Source organism: Bidens hawaiensis, unplaced genomic scaffold (genome assembly GCF_021521415.1).
Source record: "Bidens hawaiensis isolate Kalapana, Puna unplaced genomic scaffold, B.hawaiensis_p1.1 tig00009662_1, whole genome shotgun sequence".
Taxonomy (NCBI): Eukaryota; Viridiplantae; Streptophyta; class Magnoliopsida; order Asterales; family Asteraceae; genus Bidens; species Bidens hawaiensis.
The window spans coordinates 560,729-578,697 of record NW_027491725.1 but is presented as its reverse complement, the minus strand read 5'-3'; the positions used below and the strand labels follow the sequence as shown (position 1 = coordinate 578,697).

Below are 17,969 nucleotides of genomic sequence, written 5' to 3'. Positions count from 1 at the left end.
GCCAAAATTTGTATATAAAAACAAAATCATCAGATGTTATCACCAATTATACAAATTGAAGTACAGAAATGAGTAGAAGTAGGTACTTTACCTGAAAACCCCCTTATACTGTTTGAATGCAACCATCGAACAAACGATAAGGTTTTATTAGCATCTGCAAGTCGATTCAGAGACATCAATCGATGGCCATGGACGGACCATGATTCGCTGAGCACTAATAAGGTCTCATCGGAATCGGCAACAAAGGTTGAAGACAGCAAAAGAGAAACAATTAAGAGTAGTCGTCAAAGGCAACAAAAGAGAAAATTATCAGGAAACGCACACTTGTTCCCAGACATGTTAACCAAAACGTGAATGCGCGTAGCAAGTAATTTAAGCTACAAATACTTGTACAACACGCAAGAAAGAAAGCAAATTCTATCTACAGTTAAAATTGAAAGTTCAGTTATAACCTCATCCTGTAATAGCTTATTCACCATAGGCCATACTTATCAACTTAAAATAAACCTTCTCAAACCAAGTGACCATTGGCCATACTTACCAACCAAAATTAACCTTTTTTTTTTCAGTACCAAATCTAAGTCATTCACTCTTCAATCAATGAAAAAAAAATAATAATGCATTTATTTTACCGAATAGTTGGTGCAATCAGAAATTCCTCATCGCGAGCGAGTTTAGAAACAAGGAGAAAGACGGAAGTGTAGCGACCAAGGAGAAACAACGGTGGTGGCTGATGTGCCCAAAACAGCGAAAGTAGCAAATGAGTCAGATTGAAACTGATCTAACCAACAATAACATCAATTATTTAACAAGTTTCATAAAACAACATTAAGAAAAAGCATTGATTAAGAGAGGCCCAAAGAGGCAAGAGCACAGGCCTTAAATACCCACATCCATTTACAAACAATCATAGAGGATTACATCATTAATAATAATAACAATAACCATAATAGACGCAACAGCATCAGTTCTTCTGATGAACGGCTACTTGATGAATTTCCATTTCTTTCAACATCACTGTCCGACCACACGAGTCACACGGGGCGGTCCTGGACCCACAAAGACTCTCATGCTCAGAAAGTCCTCTTAACCGGTCTCGTGCATCAACTGCCAACGAACCCGCTTGGACCATGTCACCACAAAACCGACATGTCACTAGTCGTAAGGCACACTCTGAAGACTGGTGTTGCACCTGTAATAAACAAGACAAACATATACTCTTTTAACTACCTGAATCTAAATTATCTAAAGCAATAAAGAAACCTAGAGTTAGACGTTGGTTAACTTATCAAAACGGATCAATTTTCAATATGGGTTGATACGGGTTCACCAGTCACCACAAACAATCTTTTTATCCATTTGTAAAAAACGATTAACAATTTCATTAAAAAAGGGGGATAAAGTATGCCACCAAAAGTTCTGAAGGTTTACTAGGAAACTTGAAACAACATTTCAAGATAGAAGTATCAATATGATTTCGTTTATGTCAATTCCAACGAAAAAACTTTCGGAATAATCATAAAATGACAAAAATACCCCTAACTTTAAAACATTTTGACAACAAAATTAATAAGTTTTCAATCCAAAAATGTATGCCTTTTGTAATTTCATGGCATTTCCATCATGTGACAAGTTTTGGGCGGAAAATGACAAACGATTCCAAACTGATTAAAATCTTTTATATATTTAAGTGACCTTAGGTTCATGAAAACAATATTAGTAACTAATTTTTTAATCTAAATCTGTAAATAAAAGGATTTAAGGATTGTGTGCATTAACAATAGACGTTGGACGACTGTAGACTCGTTAGGCATGTTCCCTTTAAGCCAAACAATTATATAAAAGTGTTGCTTACCATTTGTGTCTTCTCTAGGACAACCCCACATGGGCAACGTAACGGCTCATGAAACACTTTCATATGTTTTTCCAACTCAGTGCTATGAGAAGCCAACCCACATTTCTCACAATGGACATGATTCTTAACCTCTTCAGTCCTCAAAACAACACCACACCCCGTATGCTGACAAATGACATTATGTCTTCTACAATACGCCTCATGAAGCGCTATCGTTCTCATAGGTATATAATGTTTGCAATTCCCACACTCCACTGTATCTGCTGTTGATGTTGAAGATGACACGGGTTGTTGACCAGCGTTTGACTTTGAAATATCTTTAACAGTTACGGAAACATGGTACTTTGTTGTTCCTTTGAAACCGTACACACCGACACTGTAACTACCTGGACCTAACGTGTGGTCCTTCGACCCGAGAACCAAACACTTCGACCCAACATCATGGCTAGACCAACCGTGTTGGTGGGTGTTCGGAAACAATAACGGGTGTCGGGAAAGATAAAGATCCGTGTCTCCGTTTGCCTCTGAATCCAAAACGACTTCAATTTCAACATCTCCAGAACTGATTATTCGCCACGTGTCATCATCGATTAGAAACTTGTAATAAACGTATTCACCTTCGTTAACAACTCCCGACTCAGGTTTCCCGAACACTAACGGTTTCAACACGTGCTGGTTGGTTTTCTCAGGGAGTGAGTCAGGACCCATAATATCAACCTCGATATCAGTTTCGAGAACTGACACACTCGATGACGGTTTTAGCTCAAGAACGCGTAAATGAAAAGTTAACACCCCATGTTTAACAGTTAAAACATCGTTTTGTGAAAGAGTCGCGTGTTGGCGAAGGGTCGTTTCAAGAACCGCTTTGTGGTTTGGAATATCTGAAAACCCGAGTTCTTGCGATTGAAGTTTTGCATATGTTCCTTTTGGTAACCAAACATACTTAATTTCAACTAAAGGAGTGCTTGGATCTTGATTAGAATATAAGTTATTCCATATGTGAGGTGGGATCCCGACCGAGCCTTCGTCTGCGGTAAATTCCAAGACCCCCGCATGGGTTGACCCGTGATCTTGATGAGCTAGTGATAGTTGGAAATGAAGAGGGCCTTTATCAAATGCACCTTGATCTGATAATTCAGTGAAACATGAAGGTGGTAGTTTGATTTTATCTCCTGAACCCTCAAATGGGACGGCTTCTAGAACACGATTGAAAGATATTCCTCTGCCTGCAAATATAGTTTCTTCCATTTGTTGCTCTGCCTGAATAATAATCAGAAAAAAAGAGACATTTTTATAGTTATATATGTACACACGCAGAGAGATATAGCTCAGGGTTCCAATGAAAACCATCTTTAACTTGGAAACTCGTGAAAACCACTTTCAAATACTGATTTTTTAACTTCATTTCATATGAAAACTCATGTAAAATATATGTATCTCGTGAAATTACATATATGCATCTTATACAAGGTAAATATATGTCGGTTACGAGCTGCATATGTTTACATACCCGAGCTACATTTTTTTTTGTTTCGAAAAATATTAATAACATATAAAAAGAAGCCCAAAAAAAAAATTAGTGTTTTGAAAGTGGTTTTCAATCAGATTATTGTTGATAAGATAAAAAAATAATATATGTTGTTTACTACTTGAGCTTATGAGGATAATCCTAATCTGTTTAGACATGCAATGACAAACAATACAGCAGTAGTCTTTATTGTTGTTACTAATCACAAAACCCTAATTTATTCCCCAAATTTACATATCCAAATCATACTGATTAAGAATAAACATCATGGTAACTAAATCACATGACACCGCATTCAGTAATTATAAATGGAAAACGAAATTACCTTGAGTTGTGCTTCCATGGCATCAATTCTACGAGACCTCTGAGCAGCTTCAATGGCTTCACGTTGACGAGCAGCTTCCTGTTTGGCTTTCCTCTCTCGTTCAATTCGTAATTTTGCCTTCTCTTTTCGATCCTTTTGTTCTTTCTCTAATTTCTCTCTCGCTCTTCTCAGTTCGAAATCCATCCTGTGTCAGGTTTACAAATAAATAGATCTGTAATAAGAAGTTAAATGAATTTGATGATTTCAGATGATTGATTATATTATCGATCGTTGTAGAAAATAGAAAATAGTTTGGGGATATATATACGAGTTATTATTATTATTATTGAGAATGAGATTACCCTGTTCTCCAAGAAACTTGTGTTGGTTAGGTAACGGGTCGAGAATGATCCGGAGCCTTCTTGGGTTTTATACTCGGGTCTTGGTCTTACGGGGTGTTTGGCCTAGCTTTTATTTTTAAGCTTATGCTTGTATATAAAATTAGCTTATAGCTTTTTTTCTATTATTTGATAAGCTTTTTTTAAGTGTTTGGATTAGCTTATATTCTACGAGTTAATTATATGTCTTAATAAGTTGTTAAATCCAACATTCTTTAATTTGTTAAAGTAATAATTACTAATCCACCACCATTTAAGGACAAATGAGTAATTTACACCCTTAAACAAATAAGCTTATATCAAATAAGCTAAAAAACCATATTCAAATAAGCTTATTCAAATGAGCTTATATAAGCTAATAAGTATAAGCTTAAAAAGCTAAGCCAAACACAAAATTAAGCTTATTTTGTAAAAAAAAAAGCTAAAAAAGCTATAAGCTTGGTTAAAAAAGCTAGGCCAAACACCCCCTTAGATGGAGGCCGGTCCATATTCAACGTGATATATTCATTGTTTTATCTAGAAGGAATCATCAAATCATGGGTGACAAGATGATGATGTATCGTATTACTATGATATAGCCTGTATAATACATTTACGCTTAAAAAATGAAATAAAAGTTAATACAACATTCAAAGTTATATTTATAACTTTGTTAATAGTTCTATAAATGGTTATAATATTATTTGGTATCCTAGTTGGCTACTCTAATTGAATGACATGTGGAATAATTGTTTTGTTTTAATAGTATAGATTCTAGGTAGATGTATTTATTATGGGTTGGGCTCACTTCAAATCCATGTATGTTAAGAAGCCGGGCCCATAGGTTTAATCTACTTGTCCAGCAATCTATCATCCTCCATAGTAGAGTTGGCATATTGTGTATACCCGTACAGGATAAGACACGAACACGAAACATGTATAGTGTACATGATACAAAAACTAATCGTGTACATGTATCCCAAACCTAAACACGAACCTTTTAATACCATGTATACACGATAAGAGCTGTTTAGAAACACGTACTTATAACTGCAATGAGGCCGGACTACCGGAGAATTGGAGATGTGGAGAGGTAGACCGGGGAATCGAAGGGTTGTGACTAGTGGAAATGTGGAGCTGTGGAGGGAAACCACCGGACTACTAGAGATCCAGATTGGAAGAATCGGAAAAGGGTTTGTGAGCCATCTACTTGATGCTGGATTGGCATGATGTACACCGTGCTCAATTGTTTGATATAAAAACTTTAGGGTATATAGCATATTATATTGTTTTATAATTTTATTTATAAAAAAAAATATAATCACGTACTAATGGGTACTTAACAGGTAAACGAGTATTTTACGTGTTTAGACACGAAAATTAGTAAGTCGATTCGTGTCTACCTAATTAGTACACGAAATCTGTTTAAAGCCATACCCGATACATGTTAAAATCGTATAGATCCGTATCGCGTATTGTGTCTAAATTGTTAGCCCAGCTCCCTAGAGCTGTAAATTGAGAGGGTTCGGGGTCCCAAACTAGACCCAAAAATTAAAATCGAAACTGGCCCCAATCAAATCTAATCCGCCAAAATAGGTTTCAAACAGAACCAGATTATTTTCTTTATAAAACAGGTTTCAACATAATATGGATGTACCATCTGTGATCTGTCCATCTGCATAATCAACTCAGTATGGCTTTGTGTTTTAGCTAAAATAGTACCTCCAGACAAAATTCATACAGCTCTCATTATCTATGAGCAGTTACAGCGTCGCCTACATTTCGTGAATTTACCAAAACACAAAAAGCCGATAAATGACTTCAATAAGAATCACAAAAACCCCTTATCTCACCTATTCTAAGCTTTCAATTACGTTTTCTGTAGTACTCATGTCGTTTAAAATGCTGTTACATGCATCCTCAGCTGCTCTATTTAATGCAATCTCCTTCTTTGCTTTGTATACACCTTTTCCTTTAAGTTGATTATCAATAAAAACTTCATAAACCCCTTGTTTTGACCACTTATCTCTAAATCTTATTTTTAATTTCTTTTTGTGACAGAGTTCATTAAGCTTCCTAACTGGATTCTGTTGCAGCATTTCAGGAGTAATCATTGGCTCCAATAAAATCTTAGCCACCTAAATAACACAAAAACAAACATGTCTTGACTCAGATTATGTTTTTCCCTAGCAGGTAAAATCATAAAATTTAGTATTATTATTATTATTATTATTATTAGTAGTATTATCATTATTATTATTGAAATTATTAGTTTCATATATACCCTTACAAACTTGACAATTTCCATAGATACCCAACCAAAACTAAATATATCATATACACCCAACTTTAATGAATTTTTACTTAATGATCATTCTACCACTTTCCATTGCATTTGTTTAAACGTTAATTTTTTGGATTTTGAACGACATTGACGACAAGCATGTATAAAGATGGAGATATATGAAATTTCAGGTAATTGAGCCATGCATAAAGATGGACATATATGAAATTTTAAAGTTTTAGAAAAAATAAAGATAAAATGGTCATTTGTTATATTGTTTTTAATGAATTAGACATATTTGATATTTTAAATACTTTGTAAGGGCATATACGATATTTTTAGTTTTGTATGAGCATATCTAAGATTTTCCAGGTTTGTAGGGTATACATGTAATTGCCATACCAAAAAGATCAATAATAATTAACAACCACGGCATTTATAGAATAGAAACATAAATTAAACGAAAGGAGGCATAAATGAGTCAAACCTCCCATGTAGTATCGATTGACGAGTTGCTATCAACATATATGGCCCCGATTGTGGATTCAACAACATCAGCTAAAGTTTTTGGAGCATCGATTAATCCATACGAATGAAACGGATACTTTTCAATAGCTTTAATAAATACCCGAATCTACACAAAATAAAGAATAAGTTTACAATTTACATACAGAACTATTTAAAAGCTATAAGAAAAAAAATATTTGGAATAACATACTTGCTTACTAAGCATTGGATTCTCATGTTGTAGGTAGTTATGGAAGTTATACTTAACTGCCACACGCGCTAATTTCTCAGTGTCAACCTTAGCAGCTCGTAAGGCGGTTAATGAGCCTGGTGAGAGATTTGGGTACATAAAAGAATTGTTGTTTACTGATTAAAAAATTGAGAATCGAATCACCAACGTACTCGAGTCTTTCATAAGATTCAGATTCTTGATCACTTGGACGTGTAAAAGCTTGTTGTAATAATAACTTGTTCCTGAATTTGTACCCGATAATATTCTCCATTTCCTTTAAACTTTCTAATGCTTTCTGTTCTTGTGATGATTTTACCATCTTAAGATTGGCTGTTAATAAAATTAAGTTAGAAAGCTTTTAAAATCTCAAGTTTTCACAGTTGCAAGATGTATTCAAAACCTGAAATAACTAAGATTACAGTCACAAAGAGTATTATCTAGCTGCAATTGCCCTAATTTCATGGATATAGTTATATAAATGATAGATATACACAGTGTTGTAAAAATCATGAATAGTTGCCGATCTAACAGGACCAACAAATCGTTAAGCGGTCAAAAGCACCCAAAATTGGACCTTGGTTTTAACCCTTTAAACCCGAGTTCCCGACCCGAACCATGAACTGATACGTTTAATTTTCTGGTCTTGTGATGATGTCACCATCTTAAGATTGGCTGCTAACATAATTGAGTCAGAAAGCATTTAAAATCTCAAGTATTCACTGTTGTGAGAATGTGAGATGTAATCAAACCATGAAATAACTAATATTTAAGTCACCGAGTGTCTTATTTAGCTGCAATCCCTAATTTAACACATACAGTTAGATAAATGATAGATATACACAGTGTTGTGAAAATTGTAATTAGTAAACTGTCAAATGCGCCCAAAATCGGACCTAGTTTTTAACCCGAGTTCCTGACCTGATCCACGAACTAGTATGTTAACGTTTAAATTTTTTTACTCATTGATTTGTTATGTTTACGTCTAATTGTTTACGTTTGGAGATTGAACTATACCATGTCAAAAATTATATAAAAATAATTTGAGAAATTACATATAGAAGTTCCAATCCGATTAAACCCTGGGTACCCCACCGCCGACTAGCGAGTTCTACAACACATATAGATGTATGTATAGTATAATGGGGGTACATGTGTACAATTAGGTCAGAGTAGATGATGCTTGAATTCAAATGTTAAATTGGCATACAGTCAACGAAATGCAGATTGAAATCGATGGTGAATATATAAAGAAGACAGCATAAACCCTAATATTGTAATTGAAAGGTAGCTAACCGTATTCTTGGAGGCGTTTGAAGCAGTGAGCGGTCAACGGATTCTTCGCCGGAGAGAACAGTGACTGCCACCATGAAGATGATGAAGACGCCATTGAGTTTACTTCCCATCCAAGGATTCATTCAGTTCAGTTTAATCAAATGTGTGGGGGTGATTAACAATTAAAATATTAAAAAACTATTTTAACATTAAGTGTGTCGGTTTCGGTAACGCGTGTTATTGTACATGAATTAAAACCAAATATAAAACAAAAAAGTATAAAAGTTGAGGTGAACCAAAGGGGTGACACGAATCAATAAAACCCGAGCGCTGGTAAAAGCATTTTGTTGTCGATCCTGGAACTAAAAAAGAACACAAAAAAATTGGCGCTCGATCGGTATTCGTTACGTTCGTTACGATGAATGAACTGAATAAACAAAAAAAACTTTGCGGACCAGTTCAGTGCCGCCAAGTGGCCCAATAAAAGTCACTTGCGGCACCAAACTTTTTATTTGTTGTCCAGTAACAATATAGAAAAACAATATAAGTCAAGGCAACCAAGCTAAAGAAGAAGTAGAACACACGTGGTGGCTCTCGTTTAGAACTCCACAATGAGCCCAAAACAGGACAAACACCGTCGGCCCCTCGTTTTGTCAGGGTCCATTGTGTAGACAATGTTCGTTAACTAGATGAGGTTTTGATATCAATTCTTTAGCCATTTTTAATCTATCATGGACTTATCACAATCTTGACCAATTTTGTATGTGCATTGATTCTTTTTATGAGTTTAGTTTTGGTATATAAACTTTATCTAGTAGCAACTAAATTGTAAAAATAGATACCATCCAATCCATTTTGTATCATTCTTATACATTTAGGTTATCGATATCATAATCGGCATTTACATGGAGCCCCACTCACACCGCTTGTGAAATCATAACACCTTATCAATTTGTAACTATTACTCGAAAATCAGGGGCGTACATGTGTTTTGAGAACGGGGTGTGCTCGCCTAAAGGCGCAATATCTTTACCCAAGTCATAACATAACATAAAATTGTTTTAACCTGTTTACCTTAAAGCGGGACAAACTCAATTTTATATCACAAAAAACAATATGATACAACACAAAACTGAATAAATCCAAATCAAAACAAAATAAGATACAGAAACCAAAACCTTAAGTATCTATCCCCCAACCTCCAAAAATCATTATTGCTTGGTAGCGGTAGCGATGGTGGTTTTGGCGGCTGCCATGGCATCTACGCGGTCCCATGTGGACTGTCGTTTTGTGATGGTATCCTTCTCTTTGGTTTCGTCTTCTTGGTACTTGACCAGACATTCTTGGAATGTTGACTGATCGGCATCCGAGAATATCTTTCTGACATTTAAGGTTAGGCTTTGAACAGCTTGGTTCCAATGACCACGTGTGTTTTTCTCTAACGGGGAGAAGATAATGGGCAGAATCACCTTGCGGTTTTGAGTTGTTAGATTCCTTATATGCTCGTTGTTCCATAAGAACAATGCGCGTTCTGCCACCTGTCATGTATATGGAAATGGGTCAATTCAGGTTGTACTTTATTGAAAACGGGTCAAAATTAGGAAAAGGGAAAGTTAGTTAAAATGAAACGGGTCACAAAGGTTAAAATTCATACAACATATAAAGCATCCTAAATTATTTAACTTTGAACAGTCATTTCATTAATTTTATATTTATATCATATTTAATACGTTAACTATTCACACAATTATAAGACTAGACTAGACAAAGCAAAAGTGAACTCAGGTAGTGCTTTATTGATAACGGGCCAAAATACATAAAAGAAGGTTAGATAAAGAAGAAACGGGTCAAAAGGGTCAATATTCATCCAACATGTATAACGTCCTAAGTCTTTTATTTCAAACGATTATTTCTTTAATAATATTCGGTAATCATATTTAATAAATTAACCATTTAGCAGTTGTAAGAATAGAAAAATAAAAAGTGAGCTCAGGTTATACTTTACTAAAAATGGGTCAACACATGTAAGAAAAAGTTAGATAAAAATAAAACGGGCCAAAAAGAACATAACTTAATCCAAAATGTATAAGGTCCTAAATTATTTTATTTATAAACAACTATTTCTGTAAATTTATATCGTAATCATATTAAATGCATCAACTATTTACACCATTATAAGAATAGAAAAGAAAAGGTTAATTCAGGTTGTACTTTATTAATAAAGTGTCAATAAAATAAAAAACTTTGCTAAAAAATGAAACGGGTCAAAAAGGTCAAAACTTTCAAAAATGTATAAAAAATCATAAATTATTTTATTTTAAACATTTTTTCATTTAATTTAAATTGTGATCATCATATTTAATAGACAAAGAAAAAGCGAACTCAAGTTGTACTTTATTCATAACAAGTCAAAATAATAAGAAAAAGGTTAGCTAAAAATTAATCCAGTCAAAAAGATAATAATTTATACAAAATGTATAAAATCCTACATTATTTTATTTTACAAATTATTTCTTTAACTTTATCTGGCAATCATATTTAATACAACTATTTACACATTTATAAAAATAAACAACATTTATAAGAATAGACGAATTTGGTTCAAAAAAGGTGAGCTAAATACGAAATGGGTAATAAGATCAAAATTCATCCGACACGTATAACATCCTAAGTGATTCTACTTTAAACAATAATTCTTTAACTATATATGGTAATCATCTTTACTTACTACATTAACTACTCACAGTCTCACACAACTACAATAATAGACAAAGAAAAAGTTAACTCATGTTAATACTTTATTGATAACGGGTCAAAAGAAATAAATAATAAAAAAGTTAGCTAAAAACTAAACGGGTCAAAAATGTCAATATTCATGATGAAACATACCTGAAAATGTGAACTGTTGAGGCATTGACCGACTCGTCTAAACAACGGTACCATAAACTTTTCAAACTCCACAGCTTGAGTAACTTCTAAAACCTCCTCCAATTCACCAAGAAACATAACCTCTTTTGAACTATTACTCATCGGCCAATACTTCAACAACCCGTTAACAACCGTACCCGCCAATTTAGCATCTTTCTCAACAAACTGACAAACACAATACACAAGCTGCTGATGATACATACTCAAACACCTAGGTTTATGAAGCGGGATCAAAACATGAACAAGAAATGACTTATGTTCATCCTTCAAAGGCAAAGCAAACCCGTTCACTATACTCCCCAAAACTTCAAGCAATTGCGCTATACCATTATGTTTTTCCGTCTCAAACACGAAACGATAAAATATATTATTAACCGTTTTTCTAATAAACGGACGGTGAACCATAAACTTTCCATATATTCTATGTAATATCGTTTTCAAATACTCTCGTTCGCGTTGATCTTCCGAGTCAAACAAGTCAAGCAACTTCAAAACAAACGCGTGATCAATGTAACGTTTAGTAACCTTCGCATTCGTTTCAGGTGAAGCCACGAACCTAAGAAAAAACTCGTACACGACTTGAAGGTGCGGCCACGATGGATCCATACAAAACTCATCGTCTTCTTGATCATAAGCATCTAACAATTTATTCTCTTGATTCAAATTCGGCAACGCCCGAAACAGATTACAAGACACCATTTTTATAATTTCTTGAATCGTAACCTCAGTGAATTTTGAGGTGACCGACGACACATAATCAACTAGCTCAAGTAAAGTTTGCTTCTTTACTTCTTTCTCTTTAACATTCTTCTCAGGATCATTGAAATCAAACACCACACAACACATGTTCAGCTTCTTGATGAACAAATTATGCTTTTCCGGACTCAATACCGACCGGAAGCTCGGTAACGGTTCGTAAGAAGCGGGTGGTGTCGAATCAGTATTTGATTTGTGGGTTTCATTCAATTTGGGGGTTTTATCAGATGATGAATTGGGTTTGGAATTATTAACGGATAAATCCAATTCGTTGGTTCGATCAGCGATGTGTAATGATTTAGAGGATGATTTCCTTGGAAGCTTGTTTAGAATTTGCTTAATCATATTAAACTGAATTCAATTTCAGAATATAAACATAACAATAATAATAAAGCTCGTACCTTTAATGGTTCAAGAATTGGGGGTTTGACTTCAATTGAACGTGTTGGGGTTTGAATTGGAAGTTTGATGATTAAGAAGCTTAGAGGAACAGGGGAAGTGGGTTCTGAGTGATTTCGAATATTCAAATCAAATTTTGTAGAGAGAGAGAGAGAGTGTGTTGAGTGTGACCGACAGATGAGAGAGTAGAGATCAAGGATAATAATAATAATAATAATAATAATAATAATAATAATAATAATAATAATAATAATAATTGTTTTGGTAGATGAAATGGAAACAAAAAAAAGGCTAAAACTAAAGGAGTTTATGAGAATGTTTGGTGATGTTTATATTTTAAGAGTTGATGAATGGGGCATGGGTCCTTTGTTAAAAGGATTAAAAGTAGAGATCTTTATATATTAATAGAAAAGATGTTTGATTAAAGAGCTGTGAGAATTGTGAGCTAGAAATGTAAATCGTTTTATGTACGATAAGTAGTTAAACAACATCTATAAATGTTTATGTGATTCTCACTCTTCTTTAGTTAGACTTAGTTTTGGATTAAATGTTACTTAGACAGTCTAAGTACGCATTTGAAAGTTTATTGTCGTCAATGGCATTTTAGTAGACATCGGAATAAACATTGATACAAGTTAGAAGATGTTGAGTGCATTAGACGTTGTTTTGGATTTGCATAACTAGTAAAAAGTTGCATTGCAATGAACTTTAGTAAGAACTGATTATCATTTGAGATTAATGACAACTTGGTCTAGCAGGATCAAGTCACATTAGTAGTAATGGCATTTTAAGCTCACAATTAACTTTGTTAAAGTAGTAACTAAGCGTAATGTTAAGTATGCTTAGAAGTAACTATGAGTGGGGTGGTCAAAGCTTTTGACTAAGGTTGAGCTAAAGTGGATGAGACACATGTTGACTGTGTGTGTGAAGTCCATGATTGTGGCAAAAAGTGGAAGCCCACGACAGTAGCAAAAATATGGTGAGCTAAATATGGTGTGTGGGGCATGTTAATATGTGGGATGCGAAGTGGGGGTGCTTTTCTAAACTATAGATTCATCAGCGTAAGCTAACCCATTCTAGACTTCTGCACATGTTTCGGGATGAGTTTAGGAGTGCGGTGATATGCCATTTTCAGGCTATCGAATGAGGACCATTGACATGCTAGTGCAGAGTGCGCTTTAAAGTTACGTGTGTCATTTAGACTATATAACGTGAGCTTAATTTGAAAGTCATCCGACTTACAATGTGTGTAAATCCAACCAAAAAAAATATATGAATACGGCATATTTTAAAAGTTATCTTTAAAAGAACATGACACATTTTTTGTTTTCATTTTTAAAAAAGAAAACACTTAAGCTCTAATATACAAACACCGTCTTATTATCTATATCTTTCTAACATACAAGTGTTTTTTTATTGTGTGACATTTTCTTAATTTAAAATCTGAAGAACAAGATTTCGCATTTACCTTACACTCGTAAATATTTAAACTAACAAATTCGTATTTATGAGATGGGACCGTACCACTAAACCAATAAGTTATGGATTACAAACACGTTACCTAAAAATTCTATTTAATACACGAGTCTTCATTCAAAGAAATTAAGCATAAACATATTTTTAATCGAGTTATTAAAATGTAATAAATAGACAAAAATAATAAAATATAATACATGTCCCGGGCATATTATTATGTGTAGTTGCTTTAAAAAATTCGGCAACATGTCCATAAAAGACTTAACCAAGACTGACGGCTTAAATTAGTTATTCAATTAAAATAAAACCTTCAATCTAATATCTTTTTAGAAATCACAATTATTAGAAAATAAGATAATGCGTTAATTATGGGTGATGTAGTCATATGGGCGAATCTTAACCAAATTAATCGATAACCAATAGCTTGGTTTTTTTTTACATTCGAAATTACAGGTCAGTTTCAGTACTATATGTTTAAAAACCAAACGCTAAGAAACAAAACTGGGAAAATGATATGCACCAAACTACATTGAACTTGTTTGGATTAGGGATAAGCATTTTCGGTAACGGTATCGAATTGATACCAAGATTTTAGTTTTTGGTATCGGTATAGTACCGGTACCGAACCGAATACTTCAGTACCAGTACCACTACCAAATATTTCGAATTACCTGTTCTATCCCAAACTCATCCCTAGTTTGGATATTTGTTATATTTGATTTATGGACCAAATTCATCATTTTGAACAAAACTTTCAAAATTTATTGTTTTGAGCTAATTTTATTATACTTTAAACATTTCAATCTCAAATGTAATAATGTAATAATGCTATTTTTATACTAATTAAATAATGTACTTTATTTGAATAAACCTCTATCATTCACAAGTCACATTTTCAACAACACGAGTTTTGACGCTTGTGTCAACCAATTTGGACTCCCCCAAGCGGCGGCTGTCTTTTTGTAACATAATTTTAATTGTATTTTAGCCTATGTTTTCAAAACCGGTTTGAAATCTAAGCTGGTTGAACTATCAGTTCAAACATATTGAAAACATGATGACGTCATAGACTATAAAAACTAGTGTGTATTTAAAGTGTTTGAATCAAATACAAATGATTCTTATTCTATAAAACACGATAAACTTGTTGCCAGGTGTTGGTCAAAATTTAAAAGCGGGTAGTATCATTTTTGGGCCAAGACAATAGCAGCAATTCACGCGAATAAAAGGTTATGGGGATGTCTTTTCGTCAAAGTAATCGAGGGTGAAAAATAGGGGTGAGTTCAGTACCAGTATTGAAAATATCAATATTGAAAATCATCACTGGCACCGAAGACAATAATTCGGTAAAATACCAGTACCTAATCGTACTATACCGATCTCGAAACCTCAAAAGTTGGTACGGACAATACCCGATTCGATACCAGTATGATACTTGTACCATTTACTCATCCATAATGGAATCTGGAAATTCAAAACATTATGCAAATACAAGATTTTTTAACTAAACATCTACATTAAGGTTAACAATTCAAACGATTACAATAAAATAAAAGGGGTATACCCTTTCTGAATTGTGTCTTAATAAGATTAAAATAAAATAAAAAACGCTAACTCTTTTGCCCCATACAAACTGAGATACAAGCTAATACATTAACACAATGAAGATGCACTAGCACTCTAGTTATTAGAAGCATTTGCATCACCATTAATAGAGCATTCCACAGAGCAGAAAAACTTGTCTAGTTGCTTTGCACGTTTAATTGTCATGTTCTTGCATCTTGGATGAAACCTACAAAATAAGCGGATTTGTATCAATAACATGTACAGAAGTATGCAAACGAAATTACATAGTGTGCAGTTATATTAATTTCTAAGTTATCCGTTAACCAACATCCGACCCATGCACACCCTTACAATTATATCAAAGTTACACACCCAGTCAGCTAATTGTGTATCATCTCTAATAACTAGTTTTGTATCCAAGATAATGATAATAAAATATCTCTTTTGTAGCATTTATATTATGCATGTGATTGTAATATTCTTGATGATATTTGAAGAAGACATACCATGACATGCATCCATCACATTGCACCATGAAATCATCCGGATTGTAGGGCATATTGCACTCGCAATACCTTCATATATATCATATAAAAATCATCAAATACTAAAATAGTAGTTTATAAGATTATAACATCTAGTTGACCGAATCAAGATACTCACACTCGGACTTTAGCCTCAACGACACGTTTTTTAGGAGCATCATATTCAAATCGGCAGAAGTAGTCGTCAACACCAGCACGTTCTAGCTTTATATAGTCCTCGTAGGAATGAACAACACACTTCCCTTGGATTGTTCGTGTGCTCTGCGTATCAGTATGATTAGACAAGAGGAGCTCCTTCTTGCCATGAAAATTCTTTCTCCTCTCCTTCGTCTCCTCTGGTCGGTAATACCATCGGATTTTAACCCTTTCCTTGTTTACTCGAAGCACACGAGCAACATAAGGGTTCTCATTACAGTTGCTAGGCCTCAACAACACGCAATCGTTGGCTACACACACAAACAAATCAAAAACACGTTAAATATTTCAAAATTTGACTTTTCAACAAAAAGAAATTGAGTTTTCTCGATCTGTGAGGTCTGAACATGTCGAGAACAATGAGGATTGGAACTTAAATACATAGAGGATGTAATTAAAAACATATTAAATCTTCCAAAATGGTCGATGTAATCAAAAGCACAATAGATTTTCCAAAAGTCAGACCTTTAACAAAGAGAAATTAAGTTTTCCCGATCTGTGAGAGCTGAACAAGTCAAAAAATGCGAGGATCGGAACTTTGATACACAATTGGACGATGTAATTAAAAACACATTAAATCTTCCAAAATGGTCGATGTAATCAAAAGAACAATAGATTTTTCGAAAGTTGACCTTTTAACAAAAAGAAATATTAAGTTTATTCGATCTATGCGGGTTGAACTAGTCGAGAAAAGTGAAGATCGGAACTTTGATACACAACGACCGATGTAATTAAAAACACGCAAAAACTTTCAAAATGGCCGATCTAATCAAAAGCACATTAAATCTTCCAAAAAATCAACTTTATAACAAAGATAAATTAAGTTTACCCGATCTGTGAGGGTTGAACAAGTTAAGAAAAGTGAGGTCGGAACTTTGATACACAATGGCCGATATAACTTAAAAACACGCTAAATCTTTCAAAATGGCCAAAAGCACATTAAATCATCCAAAAAATCAACTTTTTAACAAACATAAATTAAGTTTGCTCGATCTGTGAGGGCTGAACATGTCGAGAAAAGTGAGGATATAAACTTTGATACACAATGGTTGATGTAATTAAAAGCACATTAAATCTTCCAAAAAAATCGACTTTTTAATAAATTGAAATTAAGTTTTCCCAATCCGTGATGGATGAGAAAGTTGAGAAAAGTGAGGATCGGAACATTGATACACAATAGAGATGTCATACCTTTGATAGTTATGTTGGTACCCTTGATGGTGAACGAATTTAGGTCTCCCTCTCTAGGATTAATCTGTTGCGACATTGCTGATGCTAAATTTAGACCTAAAAATCGAGAAACAATGAAAATCTTATGAGATCGAGGCTAAAAAGACGAAGATCGTTAAGTGAAAATGTTGAAGTTCAGAAACTGAGAAAGAAAAGGTAAAACTAGAGTTTTAACAAAAATTTCATAATAAAGTGTGAGGATATGAGTTTTATAGTCGGTAATGAATGTAACGTAAAATGTATTAATGGCATGACATTAAATGGTGTATAACAATCTTTGTTTGTGTATGAGGTTCATTAAGGAACTAAAAAAAGTGAAGAACCGAAAAACCACCGGTTTAAAAATAAAAACTCATTTCTATATGTAACAAAAATTCAACTTTTAACAATTTTTTTAACATTTAAATGGCGTTATAATAAAACACACACATTTATGTAAAAAAAATTACTTTTGTGAACTAGTTTTTTTATCTTAGTTTCTTTAACAACACAACTTCTAAATGGGTTTATATGCA

The 17,969-nt window shown here is 33.8% G+C and overlaps 2 protein-coding genes and 2 pseudogenes across 4 annotated transcripts; all 4 read right to left on the bottom strand.

The window, feature by feature from the left end:
* Positions 1 to 828: 828 nt before the first annotated feature.
* On the bottom strand, positions 829 to 3,961 carry LOC143533357 (uncharacterized). The gene is made up of 3 exons (XM_077028177.1): positions 3,709 to 3,961; positions 1,856 to 3,115; positions 829 to 1,192 (listed from the first exon to the last, which is right to left on the bottom strand). Exons 1-3 carry the CDS (start codon positions 3,889 to 3,891, stop codon positions 965 to 967), a joined length of 1,671 nt encoding a protein of 556 aa, XP_076884292.1. The 5' UTR covers positions 3,892 to 3,961; the 3' UTR covers positions 829 to 964.
* A 1,917-nt stretch (positions 3,962 to 5,878) lies between these two features.
* Positions 5,879 to 9,223, bottom strand: LOC143533382 (ribonuclease 3-like protein 3; annotated as a pseudogene). The gene is made up of 5 exons (XR_013135343.1): positions 9,202 to 9,223; positions 8,381 to 8,482; positions 7,067 to 7,417; positions 6,836 to 6,982; positions 5,879 to 6,202 (listed from the first exon to the last, which is right to left on the bottom strand). The product of XR_013135343.1 is annotated as a ribonuclease 3-like protein 3 (transcript).
* LOC143533358 (serine/threonine protein phosphatase 2A 59 kDa regulatory subunit B' gamma isoform-like) lies at positions 9,192 to 12,445 on the bottom strand. Its single transcript, XM_077028178.1, has 2 exons — positions 11,249 to 12,445; positions 9,192 to 9,897 (listed from the first exon to the last, which is right to left on the bottom strand). Exons 1-2 carry the CDS (start codon positions 12,386 to 12,388, stop codon positions 9,571 to 9,573), a joined length of 1,467 nt encoding a protein of 488 aa, XP_076884293.1. The 5' UTR covers positions 12,389 to 12,445; the 3' UTR covers positions 9,192 to 9,570.
* Positions 12,446 to 15,598: 3,153 nt separating this feature from the next.
* Positions 15,599 to 16,497, bottom strand: LOC143533381 (chromatin remodeling protein EBS pseudogene; annotated as a pseudogene). The gene is made up of 3 exons (XR_013135342.1): positions 16,148 to 16,497; positions 15,991 to 16,059; positions 15,599 to 15,710 (listed from the first exon to the last, which is right to left on the bottom strand). The product of XR_013135342.1 is annotated as a chromatin remodeling protein EBS pseudogene (transcript).
* Positions 16,498 to 17,969: the final 1,472 nt, after the last annotated feature.

What these genes read in the sequence shown, in the direction of transcription:
- LOC143533358 (XM_077028178.1), bottom strand. Translation starts at nt 12,388, where the DNA reads ATGATTAAGCAAATTCTAAACAAGCTTCCAAGGAAATCATCCTCTAAA. An exon ending in TCAACAGTTCACATTTTCAG is followed by an intron (nt 9,898 to 11,248) that starts GTATGTTTCATC and finishes TATACATGACAG; the next exon opens with GTGGCAGAACGCGCATTGTT.
- LOC143533357 (XM_077028177.1), bottom strand. Translation starts at nt 3,891, where the DNA reads ATGGATTTCGAACTGAGAAGAGCGAGAGAGAAATTAGAGAAAGAACAA. An exon ending in CCATGGAAGCACAACTCAAG is followed by an intron (nt 3,116 to 3,708) that starts GTAATTTCGTTT and finishes ATTATTATTCAG; the next exon opens with GCAGAGCAACAAATGGAAGA. An exon ending in TCCTAGAGAAGACACAAATG is followed by an intron (nt 1,193 to 1,855) that starts GTAAGCAACACT and finishes TGTTTATTACAG; the next exon opens with GTGCAACACCAGTCTTCAGA.